The 18,822-nt window shown below is 34.2% G+C and overlaps 1 protein-coding gene across 4 annotated transcripts in view; it reads left to right on the top strand.

The window, feature by feature from the left end:
- The window catches only part of RPS6KA5 (ribosomal protein S6 kinase A5), a 170,355-nt gene that overhangs the window by 111,683 nt on the left and 39,850 nt on the right, over positions 1-18,822 (top strand). For 2 of the 4 annotated variants that reach the window (XM_038545557.1, XM_038545556.1), the window contains 2 exons: positions 14,692-14,775; positions 16,711-16,814. In XM_038545557.1, coding sequence (XP_038401485.1) covers positions 14,692-14,775; positions 16,711-16,814 — 188 coding nt within the window. Of the gene's footprint in view, positions 1-9,629; positions 9,699-14,691; positions 14,776-16,710; positions 16,815-17,614; positions 17,739-18,822 lie in introns of those variants that run through there. The other 2 variants (XM_038545558.1, XM_038545559.1) reach the window with 2 other exon arrangements.

The following is an 18,822-nucleotide window of genomic DNA, read 5'->3' as shown; positions in this document are numbered from 1 at the left end:
CTGTCAGAGACTTTCAAACCCTTTAGGCGAATTTAGCAAAAAATATTCTGAAATATTAACTGACATTACATAAATATGATTAATAAGTGTTTATATCTTCTAATTTCTTTTTACATTTTTTGTTATGAAATATTTAAGCATAATAAAAATATAAAAAATGCTATATAACAAAATCTGTGCACCCACTATTCACATATGCAGTTGTAAACATTTTGCATTTTTCCCCCACTCATTTGGCAAATATCAATTTAATGTGTCTGCTGTGATTCATCCAGGCACTGTTCTGTCTGGTGTTGTAATCTAATAATGAACAAAATAGTTAAAAATCCCTCCTCTAGACAGAGAGGCAGCCAATAACTAGTAAATAAGTAAGATATGTATGAAATATGTCAGATAATGGTAAGTTACAAGAAGACAAAGAGAAATAGGGAGTATTAGGGTGAGAAAAGGTTGCATTTTTTTTTTTTTTTAAGAGAGATGGGGTAAAAGGGCAGAGGAAGAGAATCTTAAGCAGGCTCCATGCCCAGTGCAGAGCCTGACACAGGGTTCAACCTCACAACCCTGAGATCATGACCTGAGCCAAAGTCAAGAGTTCACCCTTAACCCACTGAGCCACCCAGGTGCCTGAAAAAATTGCACTTTTAAATCAGATTCAGGAATGGTTTTGCTGAGAAAGTGACCATTTAGTAGAGACGTGAACGAAGTGAGAGTGTGAGCCATATCGGTATCTGAAGGAAGAGATTTCTAGGCAGAGAGATCAGCTGGTGTGAAAGATCCAGGGTGGGAATATACCCGGGCTATGTGTGGAACAATAAGGATTACAAGTATTAAGTGTTTAGAGTGAGTGAGGCTCAGAGTACCAGGAAGTAAGGGCGCAGGGGTGGTCCTATGGATGAAGGATTGTACAGATCATGCAAGACACTGAAGACTGTTGTAAGGACTGTGGCTTCTTCTAGTGAAATGGGGGCCACTGGAGAGTTTTGAGTAGAGAAATGAGATGATCTGACTTATTTTAGAAGAGTAATTCTGTTTGCCAAGCATGATATTCTTTATAGTGGGACATGTCTAGAGACATGGAGACCCGTTAGGAAACTGTTATACTAATCCTAGCAAGAAATAGTAATGCTTTAGACCATGGGGTGGCAGAGTAAGTTGTAATAAGTAGTAAGATTTTAGATCTATTTTGACATTAGAGATAATGAAATTTCTTGATGATTTGGATGTGGGGTGTGAGAGAGCAAGAGGAATCAAGGGAGCCCTAAGGGTTTTGGCCAGGGTGGCTGAAAGGATGACGTTGCTATCAACTAACATGGGGTGGGCTTCTGATGGAAAGAAAGATTTCAGGTAGGTAGAAGAGTGCATCTGAGCAGCTTGAGTTTGAGATGACTATTAGACTTACAGAGATGTCCGGTAGACAGGAGGAGATCTGAGTCTGCAGTTTGAGGGAGAAGTCTCATCTAGAGATGTAAATTTGGAATTTGCCAGTATAGAGGTAATATTTAAAATTGTGAAAATGGAGAAGAATATCAACACAGTAAGTACAGATAGAAAAGAAAAAGGGACAAAGCTTTGAACCCCGGGCTACTCCAAATAAAAAGAGCAGGAGGTGCCAGCAAAGGAGACCGGGGAAAGGGGAGTGGCAAGCTGAGGAAAAAATAGGTAAGTGTGTTGTCTTAGAAGCCAAGTGAAGAAATGTTTCTAGGATGAACATGATCAACCATGTCAGATACTCTTGTTAGGTCAAATAAAATGAGGACTAGAGATTGAGCATTAGCTCAATTTAAATCTCAGGAGAAAGAGACTGGGAATAGATGTATTGTCCTCCGCAACTAAAGGCAATTCTGGGTTTTCTGTAAAAAGGAATAGTGAAATTGTGTTGGGGAGAATAGCAGAGGATTTGAAGTGGGGTTCAGAGAAGCCTTTTGATTTTAAGGTGGGAGAAATGACAGATGTCATATGCTTGTTGACACATTCCTAGAGAGGAAGTGTAGGGGTCAATATAATAATGATAGAAGAGAAGAGGGAAGATTGCTGGAACGCTGACCTTGGGAGAAGTAAACTCAGTGTACAAGTGGGGAGGTCATCCTTAGCTAATGGCTTGGTCAGTGCATCTTTAGGAAGAAAGAAGGGTCAGTTGGAGGACCCAGATGCATGTGGCTGTTAGGAAGCAGTAGTGGGAGTGATAGAAGGTTTTTTATTTTGTTTTGGTTTCGTTTTTTATTGCTTCTATGTTTTCACTGAAAGTGAGGAAGGAAAAGAAGACATTGGAGTTTGAGGAGAAAGAAAAAGATATAAAATAAGCAGCCACATCCATGGAGAATGAATGGGTTAGGTAATCAGTGTGTTTGCTGGGCAGCATTAAATGCCCGCTTTGAGGGTCTTGGTCATGGATTTAAAATGAAATTGGTCAACTTGATTCTTTGTTTTACTCCAGCCACATTTAGCTTAACAAGTGCAGGCAAAGAGTAGATGGTGGGTTGAATTTAATTTTATTTTAGTACCTCTACTTCATAGGTATATATCCATAAACTATATTAGTGTTAGCTTATGTTCCTAAAATGTACATAAGTGGCATATCATATGCAAAAGTATTTTATTTGACTTATTTTTAATGTATCCAAGTTGATAAATATGAATCTGTTTCATTCATTTAGCTCCTGTATAATATTCTTATTACTTATCCATTCTCCTGTCGAGATACATTTAGGTTTCTGTGTTTTCTCAGTGTTGCAGGTTTTTCCTGATATTACTGGTTTCTGTAGTTCTTTAAATATTCTATATACCCATCATTTGTAATTATATATTTTCTTTTCCAAGTCTTTCACTTGTTTTTAATGGTATTTTTGCCATCATCAGATTTGACATTTTAATAAAATCAACTTGGTCTTTTCATATTAACATTCTTTGATTATTCAAAAAAAATTGTGGTGAAATACACAAAAAGATTATCACCTAAACTATTTTTTAATATTTTATTTATTTATCCACGAGAGACAGAGAGAGAGAGAGAGAGAGAAAGAGAGGCAGAGACACAGGCAGAGGGAGAAGCAGGCTCCATGCAGGGAGCCCGACGTGGGACTTGATCCCAGGTCTCCAGGATCACACCCCGGGCCAAAGGTGGCGCCAAACCACTGAGCCACCCAGGCTGCCCCATCTAAACTTTTTTTTTTTTTTTTTTACAGACAATGCTTAGTTTATTTACTGAGAACAGTCCTTACAATAAATAAACCATCTAAACTATTTTTAAGTGAATATCAGTAGTATTAACTATATTCATAGTATTGTGCAACAGTTCTCTAGAATTTTTTTTATCTTGCAAAACTTAACTCTATATCCAATGAACAACAACTTCCCAGTTTCCTCTCCTCCTAGCTCCTGGCAGTCACCATTTGACTTTCTGTTTTTGTGAGTTTGACTACTTTAGATACCTCATATAAGTAGAATCATATAGTATTTATCTTTGTGGCTGGCTTACTTCAGTTAACATAATGTCCTCAAGTTTCATTCATGTTGTAGCATGTGACGGGATTGCCTTCTTTTTCAAGGCTAGATAATATTATAATATACGTATATATCATACTTTATTTATCCATTCATCCGCTAGTGGGTATTTGGGTTACTTCTACCTATTGGCTATTGTGAATAGTGCTGAAGTGAACCTAGGCATACAAATATCTGTTGGAGATAATGCTTTCTGTTCTTTTAGGTATATATCCAGAAATAGGATTGCTGGATCTTATGATTATTTTGTTTTATTTATTTTTCACCATGATAATTTTATTTTTAATTTTTTTGAGGAAAGTCTTTAATGTGTCTTATAGTGGCAACACCATTTTACATTCTCACCATAAGGGTGCAAGGGTCCTGGTTTCTCCACGTCATTGCCTATACTTATTATTTCTGTTATTTTGATAGCAGCCCTCCTAGTAAGTGTGAGCTGGTATTTCATTATAGTTTTTATTTGTGTTTCTCTAATGATGAGTGATGTTGAGCATCTTTTCATATGCTTGTTGGCCATTTGCTTATCATCTTTGGAAGAATGTTGAAATTTTCCTAATTTTTAATCAGATTATTTGCTTTTTTGCTGTTGAGTTTGTAGTTCTTTATATATTTTGGATATTAACCACTTATCAGATGTGTGATTTGTAAATTTTCTCTCCTGTTCTGTAGGTTGTGTTTCCACTTTGTTTTCCCTCCACTTTGTTGTCTTTTCACTGTTTGTCCTTCCACTTTGTTTTAACTTTGATATTGTCCCGTTTGTCAGCATTTGTTGCTTATGTTTTTGGTATCATACCCAAGAAATGATTGCCAAATCCAGTGCCATGAAACTTTCCCTCTACTTTTTCTTCTAGGAGTTTTATACTTTAAGGTCTTACATTTAGATCTTTAGTCCATTTTGAGTTCATGTTTGTATTTGGTGTAAAGTAATGGTCCAGCTTCATTCTTTTGCATGCAGCTATCCAATTTTCCCAGCATCATTTGTTGAAGAGACCATCCTTTGCTCATTGCATGGTCTTGACACCTATGTTGAAGATCATTTGACCAAATGCTCTATAAGGTTTATTTCTGGGCTCTCAATTTTGTTCCATCATTCTCTGTGCCTGTCTTAATTTCATTACAAAGCTTTATGGTTTATTTGTAGCTTTGTAATACATTTTTAAATCAGGAAGTGTGAGCCTGCCACCTTTGTTGTTCTTTTTCACGATGGTTTTGGCCATTCAGGGTCCCTTGAGATTTCAATATGAATTTTAATATTTTTTTTATTTTTGCTCAAAAATGCCATAGGGATTTTGATAGGAATTACATTGAATCTCTAGATTACTCTTGGTAGGATGGACATTTTCACAATATTATGTCTTCTAATCCATGAGCCATGGATGTTTTTCCTTTTATTTCTATCTTCTTTAATTCCTTTCAGAATATTTTGTAGTGTTCATTGTCAGGTCTTTGGACTTACTGGCTAAATTAATCCCTAAGCATTTTATTATTCTTGATGCTATTTTTTTTAAAGATTTTTTATTTATTCATGAGAGACAGAGACAGAGAGAGAGGCAGAGACATAGGCAGAGGGAGAAGCAGGCTCCATGCACGGAGCCTGACATGGGACTCCAATCCCGGGTCTCCAGGATCACGCCTGGGCCGAAGGCGGTGCTAAACCTCTGAGCCACCGGGCTGCCCTCTTGATGCTATTTTATTTATTTATTTATTATTTTTTAAAAGATTTTTTATTTATTTATTCATAAAGAGACAGAGAGAGGGAGAGAGAGAGAGGCAGAGACAGAGACACAGGCAGAGGGAGAAGCAGGCTCCATGCAGGGAGCCCAACGTGGGACTGGATCCCGGGTCTCCAGGATCACGCCCTAGGCTGCAGGCAGCGCTAAACCGCTGCGCCACCGGGGCTGCCCATGATGCTATTTTAAATGAGATCTTTTCCCCTTGATTTTTTTTTTTTTTTTAGATTGTTCATTGTTAGTGTAAAGAAGTGTGATTTTTGTATGTTGACCTTGTTTTAATTATTTTTTTTTCTTCATTTTTTGATAGTCACACAGAGAGAGAGAAAGAGAGGCAGAGACACAGGCAGAGGGAGAAGCAGGCTCCATGCACCGGGAGCCCGATGTGGGACTCGATCCCGGGTCTCCAGGATCGCGCCCTGGGCCAAAGGCAGGCGCCAAACCACTGCGCCACCCAGGGATCCCTGTTGACCTTGTATCCTGTAACTTTGCTGTATGTGCTTATTCTAAGTCTTTTGGTATGGATTCTTTAGGGTTCTCTACATGTAAGATTATATCATCTACAAGCAAGATAATTTTATTTCTTCCTTTCAAATTTGGATGTCTTTTTCTTGCCTAACTGCTCCACCTAGGACTTCCAGTGATGTTTTGAATAGAAGTGATAAGAACAGCCTTACTTTTTTGTTCCTGATCTTAGAGGAAAAGCTTTGAGTTTTTCATCATTGAGTATGATGTTTACTGTGGGCATTTCATATATGGCTTTAACTATGTGGAGGTAGTTTCTTTCTATTCCTTCTTTGTTGTTGAGTGGTTTTATCATGAAAGGATGTTGAAGTTTATCAAATGCTTTTTCTATATCAATTGAAGTGATTATGTGGTTTTTGTTCTTCATTCTGTTAATATGGTTTTACATTGATTGACTTTCAAATCTTGAACCATCCTTACATTCCAGGAATAAGCCTCACTTGGTCATATTACATAACCTTTTAATGTGCTATTGAATTTGGTTTGCTAGTATTTCATTGGAATTTTGTATCAGTCTTCATCAGAAATATAAAGTTGTAATTTTCTTGCAGTAGCTCTTGCTTTGGTATCAGGGTAATGCTGGCCTCATCCAATGAGTTTGGAAGTATTCTCTTCAGTTTTTTTGGACTTACTACTTATTTGAATGTTTTTTTTTAGAATTTTCCTATAAGCCATCTGATCCTGAGCTTTTCTAGGGGGAAAGTTTTTGATTGTTGAGTCAATCTCCTTACGGATTATGTGTCTGTTTAGATTTTCTATTTCCTCATAATTCAGTCTTGATAAATTGTATTTTTCTAGGAATTTATCCACTCTAGATTATCCAATTTTATGGTGTATAATTGCTAATAGTAACTTCTTATAATATCATGTTTTATTTCTGATTTTACTTATTTGACGCTTCTCTTTTTTAAAATAAATATAGCTAAGATTTTGCCAGTCTTGTTATTTTCAAAAACCAACTCAGTTTTGTCAAAAATTTTTTCTATTGCTTTTCTATTCTCAGTTTCATTTATTTGTGGTCTGCTTATTTCTTTCCTGATGCTAACTTTTGGCTTAGTTTGTTCTTTTTCTAGTTCCTTGAGGTGTAAAACTGGTTGTTGATTTCTTCGAATTTTTCAAAGCAAAATCTCTTTATCTCCGTGCACATTAAAATTTTAACTTACTAGGAATTAATTTTTGTGTATAAAACAAAATGAGGATCTTATTTTATCTCTTTTTATAGATTAACCTAGTTGACTGAACTATCATTGAATAGTCAGTCTTTCCCCTGATTTAAAAGCAACTTCTGTCATATGCTAAATTCCTGTACAGTCTATTTCCTGTGAGCCCATTTCTATTCCTGTTTCTCTTCTTTCAGTTCCATGGGTCTAGTTGCCTCTCTCTGAATCAAAATAAAAAATATTAAAGGCTATGGTTTTTTTAAAGATTTTATTTATTCATGAGAGACAGAGAGAGAGAGAGAGAAAGAGGCAGAGACACAGGCAGAGGGAGAAGCAGGCTTCATGCAGGGACCCAGTTATGGTACTCGATCCCAGGTCTCCAGGATCACACCCTGGGCCGAAGGTAGGTGCTAAACCGCTGAGCCGCCCAGGGATCCCAAAGGCTATGATTTTATAATAAGTTTTGAATCTGGAAAGGTGAGATCTTTCTCTTCATTTTTATCCTACCATTCTCTCCTCCTTTCATCTGACTCTTCACTATATTCTCTATTCCTGATCTTTCATTCCTCCATGTAAATTATGGAATTGAATTTATATATTAATTTGGAAATAACTGTGAACTTTGGATATTTAATCTTCCTATCAATTAGTATAAATGAATATTCATACTTTCCCATTTATTTAGTTATCTTTTATTTCCTTCAAAGTATTTTATTTCTGTGTAATGCTTTATACTTATAATCATTTCTATTAACTTTATAATTTTTATTCCTATCTACAAAATTAGACTATTTATGACTTTTGAGGCAACACATAGGAATGTTGTTGATCTTGTAAATAGTAATGTTACTGAATTCATACTCCACTAATTTACATATTCACTTGGATTTTTTATATAGATGACTATATTAAAAGAATAAAATCAGAACCACTATGTCAATAATGATGGCTTTATTATATCTTTGTGATTCTTTTTATTTTTATTTTGTGTGTACTTGTGGATGGATGGTTTAGTTTGTCTTCATTGTTCTGCCTACTTTTATTTGTGTGTACTCTTGCTTTTCAACTTCAAGGCAATGTACCTTGGGTTTTACAATTTAGTATGGTATTTACTCTAGGTTTTTGATAGATAAATTATATTCTTAGTTTTTAGTTGTTTACTGACATAAAGAAATTCTTACGGTTTTTCTCTTTAATCACCTAGTGTTTTGAGTTATATTAATAGGATTTTTTCTGTTGAAATACAACAGAATTTGCACCTCTGTAACTATCAGGGTGTATATTTTTTTCCTTTTTTTCCCACTTTATAGGTAAGTGTGAGTAGCTTTTCAAATACTTACATAGTTCTCTAAAAATATTTATAATAACATTTAGGTTTTCAATTTCTTCTTAAGTCAATTTTGGCAAGTTATATTTTTATAGAAAATGAATAAATAAATCTTTAAAGAAAGGTGGGGGGGTAGCCCCGGTGGCGCAGCGGTTTAGTGCCGCCTGCAGCCCAGGGTGTGATCCTGGAGACCCGGGATTGAGTCCCACATTGGGCTCCCTGCATGGAGCCTGCTTCTCTCTCTGCCTGTGTCTCTGCCTCTCTCTCTCTCTCTCTGTGTTTCTCATAAATAAATAAATAAATCTTTAAAAAAAAAAAAGAAAATGATATATGTTGTCTTTTTAAAGTTGTTTGGCATCATGTTGTTCATAGAATTCACTTATTTTTTAATCTCTATTGTGAGTGTAGTAATGTTTCCTGTTAAATTACTAATATTATTGATCTGTAACTTTCCTCCTTTATCTCTGGGTCAGTTTGCTAGAAATTTGCCCATTAGTCTTTTCCAAGAAATAACTTTTGTCAAGCTCCTCATTTTTTCTATTTATTTGATTATGTTCCTTTATTACTTTGTTTCTTTTACTTTTTGGAGTTTTTCTTCGGTATGCCTTTTCTAAACTTTTGAGTTGGACCTCCAGCTCACTAATATTTAATTTTTAATGAAACCAAATTTCTAAGAACAGCTTTAGATATATCTCACAGGTTCTAACATATGGCATGTTTATTATTATTCTAATAGTCTAATATTTGTTGTGTGGTTTTTTTGGGCCATGAATTACTTAGAAATAGATTTTTAGGTTTTCAAATATATAGGATTTTTTGGTTGTCTTTTTGTAAATGAGTTCTAATTTTATTGCTTTCTGTTTGGAGAACAAACTATATATGATTTTCTTTATGTGGACTTTATATTTGCATTGTGACCTATTACATGGTTAATTTCTGTAAATATGACATGTATACCTGAAATGATTGTGTATTCTCTGTTATATAAAGTTTTGTGTATTCTCATAAACATCATACAAATCTTCTATAGCTTCACTAATTATTTCCTGCTTGATTGTTCAGTTTTAAAAGAGATATGTTAAAATGCTCATTACAGTTGTGGATTTGTCCATTTCTACTTGAAGATCTCTCCATTTTTGCTTTATATAGTTAAAGACTTTTCAAAAAATATTGAGGGTATTCAGGTTTGGAATAGTATTATTTCCCTAGTGAAATGTTCCTTTTATTATTACATAATGACTCTCCCTAATTTTAATAATCCTTTTTGCCTTAAAGTTTATTTTCCTGCTATTAATAAAAATACTCCAGCTTTCTGTTGGTTAGGCTGGTCTGATATATCTTTTTCCATCTCTTTACTTTCAATATTTCTTTGTCATTATGTTTTAGGTGTGCCTTTTGTAAATAACATATAGCTGGATTTTGTTTTTGATCCAGAGAGTTTCTATCTTTTAACTGGTGAGTTAAATCTGTATATTATGATTACTGATATATTTTTTACTTATTTCTCTTATCTTGCTATGTGTTTCTCTTTATCATAATTTCTCTTTGCTTTTCCCCCTCCTTTCCTATTTAGATTATTAGGATTTCTTTATTTCATTTCTCCCTAATGGTCTAGAAGTTATATATACTCTATTTTTATTCTTTTAGTGGTTATTACCCAGAAATTTTTAACTTATATTATGTCTGTAATTGTTATGACCACTACAAGAACGTAGAATGTGTTAACTTCAATTATCCATCTCATTTTCTGTGTCATTATTACTTATTATTTAGTCTCACGTTGTGTTATATTCCCCAATTTAATCATTCTGTAATTTTCATTTTATAAATTCAGTACTTGCTTCTGTTTTCTCTCATGTTTATCTGTTTTCTCTGTTCACTTTAGCTTCCTACAACTTAACTCTTTTCTTGTGAGTTCAATTTATTTCTGAAGTACATCCTTTAGATGTCTTTTTAACAACAATTAATGAATAATAAACTCTCTCTGACTTAAAATGCCTTATTTTGCACTGCATATTCATTGTTAATGTAGCTGTCGTAGATATATCTATTATATAGACTGGTGTATCTTTTTATTTTGAAATAAAACATATATAAAAACAAAAGCAAAATAAATATACAGATTAGGGGATTGTTATAAGCCAAACACTTCTTAACCATCTCTCAAGTTAAGAAATAGGAATTTGCCACCCGTGAATATATTTTTATTTAGTTTCCTTGGGACTTTTGCAATATATTCTCAAATGTATCTTCTAGTTTACAGATTCTCTCTTTAGTTGTGTCTACTCTGTTTAATCAGTCTGGTTTTCATTACTCTATTTTTTTCATTTATATAGTTCTGTTTGCTTTTTCATATCTTTCTAATTTTCCCTATGGTTTTCCTTAATGTCTTTCATCTTTTATAAAATATCAATCTTTTATAGATTGTTGTTCTAGTATTTCAGATAATTCTTGTGTTTGGTTTGGGGAGTCCAGTTCACTTAGTAATTTTGAGATTCCAGGGCTGTGTGTACATGAACCCTGGTCCAGCTAGGTTGCGGAAATTTCTCTGGTTCTGTTGTGTGTTCCAGAGTAGCACCATGTTGACCAGATTTTCTCACTTGCCCATACTATGGAGAGAGTAAATTCAGGCCCCAAATCTCCAAGAGGCATAAGCCTTGGGATTTGATTTCACAAGGGGAAATATTTATGTGTTTGTTTTCTAAGATAAGACCTTCCCTTTGTGCAGCTACCACAAAGCATAGGTCATATGCCTACCTCACTGGTTTTCTGCACTCTCTTCATGGCTGGCATCTAGGGATTCCCTTCTTTCTTGTGGGCACAGTCATAGATGATTAACAGTGCTATATTAACTTCGTTTAAAAATCAAACATTTCTAGATATTTGTTGTGATATTTGTAAAATTAGGATAGGGAAAAAATACAGATGGAAAGTAAGTTTATATTTAACTTACAAATTTATCATAAGCAAATAAGATCAGAATAAAACATTGGCAAATAAAAGGTAGGAATGATTTAATCTAGTATTTATTGAAAAATGCTTAAGAATTTGACAGTTGAGTTTGTATTTGGATTCTTCCTTGGAAGGAAATCATTTTTTTGTCCAGTGCTATCTGATCTTTCTCTCTAAGGAACAGTGAAACCTCCTTGATCAGCTGATCACTTAGCACACAAGAATACTCTGTATTATCTGCCAGGATGGCACACACACACCACTTTTACCATTTTTATGTTCAAGGAAATTCTTGAATAATCTTTCACAATCTTTTAACATTCACAATCTTTTGATTCTGTGCTAGCTTTGATCAGTAATGTTGTGTATAAAGTAGTGTGGATTTAAATGCTAAATAGGTTGATTGCCTTGCCTCCTTGAGAAGAATGTTACCATAAAGATATATTGAACAAATGATAAACAATAGAATTTAGCTATATAATCCTATCCTTTTTATATCATAGTTCATACAACATTACCTAGAAAGCTTTCCTGCTCCCACTACTCACCTTCCCCTCTCATACCTCATCAGTTCATCTTCTTGGTAGAATTATTTGAAAGTCATGCAGTATTCAGTCCAGATGACATGCATCTTCCTTGGCAGAGAAACACAAACTGGAAAGTAAACTAGGGATAGATTTACAAATAAAGGATAAATTCTTGGAAAATCAAGGCTGATACACTATAAGTTAAAACCCAGAGGGAGTAGCACTTCCACTAGGGCAGAGGAAGAGGAAGCAGATACAGAATTGCAAGAGGCTAAAATGGCAATGTTTTAAAGTAACACAGAAATGTAAGAAATGCTTTGTTCACTATTATTTCTCAGTAACAGGAATTTCCCAACTCTTAAGCTTTAATTTTTCTATCTCCTGGAATTTCAGTCAAATAGATATTTACTAATATAGATACTACCTGCTCCCTTCCACCACCTCCACCCGAAAAACCACAGCAAACAAACACAAAACAGAAGCTAAAGTGAATTAAAAGGAAGCTTAAGGGACGTCCAGGTGGCTCAGTGGTTGAGCACCTGACTTTGGCTCAGGGCATGATCCCGGGGTCCTGGGATCAAGTCCCATGTTGGGCTCCCTGCGTGGAGCCTGCTTCTCCCTCTCCCTATATCTCTGCCTCTCTCTCTGGGTCTCTCATGAATAAATAAATAAATAAAATCTTTAAAAAAAAAGAAAAACATCTTTAAATTTCTTAGGAAATTTCAAAAGTAATATAAATCATTTATAATTTCATACCCAGTACAAGAGCTCAAAAATCACACAGAGAAGTTGGACAATATCTCTTTGTGACTTACTGTGGTTCTCAGCTTTCCCCTCTGTTGAGACAATCAAGAACTGAGCTGCATAGTTTTCTTTGTCAGAGAACAGAAGACATGGGAATTGGTAGTGACTATCAGACCTTTCTAGTAATTGGTAAGATCTATGTGTTTCATGCCCTCTTTACACTAAACATATGAATATCCAGTATTTTGAAGAAGAGGGTACATACTTCCATGATCCTCAGCTTGTAAAGTTTAATCATTGTCTCATACTTACAAGGAAATATGTATAATTTCAAAATAGTTTGTGACATGGAGCTGCCTGTAGATGGAAGTGAAAGTTTATATTTGCTAAAAAAAAAAAAAAAAAAAAAAAAAAAGACTAGTTTTCTAAATAAATAAAATCTAGAGAAGCTATCAATCAAAACTCATTGTCTTTTTACTCCTAAACCAGTTTGGAGAATTATTTTTATTTTTTTCAGTATATCTAAACTTGATTTAGGATATAATGTTTTAAAGGTATCTTTTAAAGATGAGATCAAATAATAAATACTGTGACTTAGTAATTTTCATGATTCTGTACATCAGCAACACAGTGATTTTTACTTATCCAAAAAAAAGTCTATGGCATAATAAATAGTATATTAGCTTAAAAAAACTGGTTTTATGAAGTTTGGGGGTTTTTTGAAAGTAATTTTGTAGTATTTTTAATAATTCAGTAAATAGATGAATGCTTCCCAATATACACATTTTTTCTAAGCATGTCTAATAAAGTTATTATTCATTACTTTTTATTTGGAAATTAAACGGAATCAATTTTATTTAGCTTCATTTTTTCCAGTAGTTTGATACAAAATTACCACTTGGTACTGAAATGATGAAGCAGAGAGATAATGGCATTTAACATATGGTTTATATTAGCTATTCAATAACATTCTGCTAGGTAACAAAAAAGATTTTATGCAGATATAAGCATAAGTAAATTCTTTTAGTTTCTAGGGACTAGTAATGTTTCAGCATGTGTAGCATAAAAAGAAAGAAATGAATTATGTAACATTAATTATATTATCATTATATAACATATATATTATAGTTAAGTAATTTTAATACATTTGTTACCAAAATGTTTAAATAAATTTATTATATTTATTTTCTCTGGCTTAACTTTCCCTTAATAAAGTAAAGGTCTTCTACTTAATTCTATAACATTGCTAGAGTAGTGTTCTTTACTTTTGAAATTGGTAAATTAGGGGAATTTGTATTTTTCTTAAAACTTTGCTGGTGGAAGAAGAGTAAAGTGTAAATTGAAAAGTTTCCATTAAAGTAATTTTGTAAAATATTTTGATGGCACCAAAGTGCCTTAAAAAGCTTCAGATACAGCCATATGAATGTATCTTGTTAAAGAGGAATTCTTTTTTCCCTATTTAATGTATCTGTATAATAATTTAGATATATACTCTCCTTTGTTTCATTGAGATGAGTCATATGACACATCATTTAAAAATTCAGATTTTTAAATCTAGACCTTTTTAAAGCTCTACAAAAGAGACACAACTGCTTTAAGAGAGTCTTTATAAAAAACAAATTTGCTCATTATTTCTAAACATATGATTGGCAGTGCCAAATCTAAACAAAATAAGGTAGGAAAAACTTTGGGGGGTCATTTTTCATGTTTGGGTTCCCTATCTCCCTTCTTAGGATTTGGTCTCTTTTTTCACTTAATGTTTCCCAGTGTTTTCCCAATCTTGCCTATCTGGAAATAAAGTACTAACATATTAGACAGGCCCTATAACTCAACTAGGACAGTTTCGAAGTTTACAAAAAGAGTGGTATGAGAAACCAGTAATTGAAATACACGCACATACTGAAAAAAAAGCAATGAATGGGTGGGTGGATGGGTGGATGGATGGGTGGGTGGGTGGGTAGATGGATGGGTGGAAGGACAGGTGTGTGGATGGACGGGTGAGTGGCTGGATGGATAGATGGATGGGAGGATGTCAGTCATGGGAAGGACTCATAGACAGGACTCACTGTATAAGGGGTGGTGTGTCCTAGTGGAAGGGGATAGTCTGTCAAGTGGATTCTACCACTGCTTTTCTACTGGGGTGTATCTCAACCACTAACAGGTAATACTTTTTTTTGTCACTTTTGTGGTTTGAAATCAAATGCCTTTTTGTTTGACTGTTTAAGGCTGAAAGAGCATATTCCTTTTGTGGGACTATTGAATACATGGCACCGGATATTGTCAGAGGGGGAGATTCAGGACATGACAAGGTATGTTCTACACTTCCTTACAGCTCTGTAATATGTATTAGAACTTAGTTAATACCCTAAGTCCAATCTTTTCAATAGAGCCGTTGTTCTGGTATTGTCTTACCTTCATTGTTTTCTCTCCTTTGCTTTGCATACGTGAACACATGATACCTAGTGTTTTAGAGGAAAAAGATAGACTGTGTTGATTACCTCTTCAACAGAAATAAGCATTGTAACAATCCTTGGAGAAAGAAAAAAATCCTACACTCAAGATAGTCCAAGTTTGTTTTCCTCAGCCCTCTGTAAATGAAGACTGTAGAAGAAGCGTCTTAAGTAGTTTTGTTATAAAATCTAGGACACATATATTTTCTTATTATATTAAAAGGTACAGTGCCATCTCAGTGCTTTTGCTGTATGAATAACTTTCCCCAAAAAAGGAATTTTGACTACTTTTTGTTCTTCATCTTCCCCTTGCCCTCATCCCCTTTCAAAATCCCACATATTCAGCCCAGATATCTTAAGTGTAGAGAATCTTTGGTCTCCTTATTAATGACTAATCAAATATTTATTTTTTAAAATATTTTATTTAAATTCAATTTGCCAACATATAGTATATCACCCAGTGCTCATCCCAATTATATATTTAAAGCCTGTTCTTCAAGTTGGTGTGGTATTGGTTTCAGGCTGTATGATTAGGAATCTGATTGTTGATCTGTATCATCTTAAGAGCTGGCTTCAAATGCAACCACAAAACATTCTGAGGATCCTGACTTAGAGGGCAGTAAAACTGCTCGTAAAAAGAAAATAACTGAATTGCTGGTTTCATTTGCTCCATGGTATTCTTTGAAACTACTGTCCACAACAGTTTGTTAGGAATTTATAACTGTTAAAATTTGAAAATTACCTTCTAAGACCTAATGTAATCAACTTTAGGGACAAAAATCTTATAGAACCTCCTACAACTCCTGCATATCTGAGGTCCAGGATATAGCTAGTCAATAAATACTCTTTCCTGGTCACAGAACACTTTGATGTCTTTGAGTTAATTAAATGTGACACAATATGCAAAGTGCTTATTAGTGTACTTGGCTTTACACTGTTCCTTTTACAGTTGCAGTCTGTCTGATTATGTTTTATATGTGATGCTTATGTATTTTCTTTGAAATGGCTCTAAGTTCATAAATTTCGCATTGTCTCTCTGAAACCTTTGTCCTGAAATTTGGAAGCAGGGTTAAAAATTTTAGCATCCAGTTAATATCTTATTGATAGAAGCTTATGTACTCAACAGATACTGAAATCTTGATTTGCCTAATTATAAAATAACTAATTTTCAATATATCAGGATTCTTTAAATTATGTATAATTTACTATGCTCTCAGTTCAGGTAACTATATTTATAAGTTGGTTTCCAATTCAGATCTCATTTTATTTTATATTATTTTAAGTATCTTCATGCTTCCCCGAACCAAGAGTCACACAAATGAAGATATACTGATAGTTTCTGTAAGAAGAATTGTTTTAAGTGGTTCTGAAAATATAATACTTTTAGAAGGGATTTTTAAACATTTTTGTCCTTTAAGTTCAAGGAATTTCATAATATTTATTGAACCTAAATAATAAAAATGCAGAGTGCTCCCTTTTTTTCCTATCGTAAGTCTAAAGGTTTTACTTAAAAATTTAAATTATGTATTTAAAAATTAACCAAAGTAAAACCATTACTTAATGATTTAGGAAATAATGAAAACACTTTCAGCCCCTTGATTGACTTTGCTGTGTTTAAATTCTACCCTGAGAATACTTGGGATATTTGTTTCTAAATGTCTTTCTTGCACGTGCTTCATTTAATACTTACACAGAAAGCTAGATACAAAATCTTTTTGTTAAAATATTTTTCAAACATGTAGTTTTATTCTGTTCATTTTACTTTCTTATAGAAATGACATTATTGTTTTATAGGCAGTTGACTGGTGGAGTTTAGGTGTTCTAATGTATGAGTTACTAACTGGAGCATCTCCTTTCACTGTCGATGGCGAGAAAAATTCCCAAGCTGAGATATCTAGGTAAGACTTAACAAAATAAAATAAATGTATTGTTTTCTCAAAGGAACTTATCAAATTTCTGAAATTAAGGCTGATAGAAAAGATAATTTTTTAAATGAGGATAGACAAAATAGTGTTCAAATGGTAAATTTCCGTTTATATTCATATAGAATGTAGATATATAACATTTACATTTCTTTATATTTTATACGCCTATTTAGATCTTAATTCTTCTCATAAGGATAGTGTCAAAATGTTTGTGTGCTCCAAAGCACTTCTTATATTGTCTTTACCTAGTACATCGCATATTGAGAAGTGTCTTTGTTGGACACTTTTTTCCCACTGTATGCTGAATGTAAGTCCTTTGCAAATAAAGAAACAGTAGTGATATTTTCAACTCATGGATATATAGGCTCAATAGAAGCAAACACCATAAAATCACCTCCTGTAGGATATCGTAGTAGCATTATCCTATTCTTTTCTTCATAGCAGCTGTCACAATTGCAGTGTTACATTTGTGTTCATAGTTATTTGATTAAGTCTATCCCACTAGATTGTAAGCTCTGTGAGAGCAAGGAGCACGTCTGGCTTTGATCTTCAGGGCAGTGTGTTCATGTTCCAGCACAGTGCTTACCATGCAGAACTCCATAAATATTTTTGGAATGAAATGAGTTAATGAACAAATAAACAAACAGTGTTAAAACATTATACTAATTACTAGTTATGTTTTTGTCCTGTTTTTACTTGAATTTTGTAACTCTGAGAACAGATTTGACATTAAAAATTAAAAATTGAGACTTCCACTTCTTACCAAGATGGAATAACAGGGACTGGATTAACTTTCCTGCCTGAAACAGTTTTTAAAATGAGCCAAATACATGAAACACCAGTATTGAAGACACTGAACATCTAGCAGTGAAGGCCAGTGAAACGAAAATCAACGAGGTGAGCCCTCTGATTGCCCAGCTGACAGCCTTAGAGAGTAGCCAAGCTGCAGGGCAGGGAGGGGATGCGTAGGCAGAGTTGAGGTTGATCTAGGATTCTGGGAAGCCCCAGGCAGCTAGCGCTTGCAGGGCAGAGTCAGAGAGAGAGGTTTGGAGACTTGCAGAAGGTACCCCCTATGGTATTCGATGAAGGTACTGATAAGCACACCTGTGTGAGAGAGCTGCTCAGGATAGTTCAGATGTGATTTCTCTCTAAACTGATCTCTAGATTCAACACAATCCCAACCCCAAGTAGGCTTTGGTTTTCCCGTAGGAGTTGACAACCTAAATTCATAGAGGTACACGGAAGACCTAGAATAGTCAAATCGCCTTTGAAAAAGTAGACCAAAGTTGATTTCTGGGCTTATAAGCTACAATAATTAAGACACTGGGGTGTTCATATCAAGATAGACAAATCATCAATGAACTAGAATAGAAAGCCCAGAAACTGTTTAGATAGAGACAGAGGCAACTGGTTTTGTTTTTGTTTTTACAAAGGTGCAAAGTCAGTTTGGTGGAGAAAACATAGTCTTTTCAACAAATGCTAGAACCACTGTCATATGGGGAGAAGAAATAAACTTCAATAAATACTTCAAAGAAAAATTAAAAATAAATCATAGACCTAAATGTAAAATCTAAAACTACAACATTTCTGGAAGAAAACATAAAGGAAAATCTTTGTGACCTTGGGTTAGGCAAAGATTTCTTAGATACAACACCAAAAGTGCAGTCCATAAAAGAAAACACTGGTGAATTGGACTTCATCAAAAGTACGTGCACTCTTTGAAGGAAACCAAGAGAGTGGAGAGACAAGCCACAGACTGGGAGAAAATGGCAGATCCTGCATTTGATAGAGGACTGGTGTCCAGAATACATAAGGAAGTATCAAAATTCAAGGGGGGAAACATTCTCCCCTTGAAAACTTCTCAAAATTCTCCATTTTGAGAAATGGGCAAAAGATTTTAACAGCTCACCAGAGAAGATCTATGAGTGGCAAATAAGCACGTGAAAAGATGACCAACATCATTAGTCTTTAGGGAAATGCA

Source organism: Canis lupus, chromosome 8 (genome assembly GCF_011100685.1).
Source record: "Canis lupus familiaris isolate Mischka breed German Shepherd chromosome 8, alternate assembly UU_Cfam_GSD_1.0, whole genome shotgun sequence".
In the NCBI taxonomy this organism is placed as follows: Eukaryota; Metazoa; Chordata; class Mammalia; order Carnivora; family Canidae; genus Canis; species Canis lupus.
This window is presented reverse-complemented; position numbering and strand designations above follow the sequence as displayed.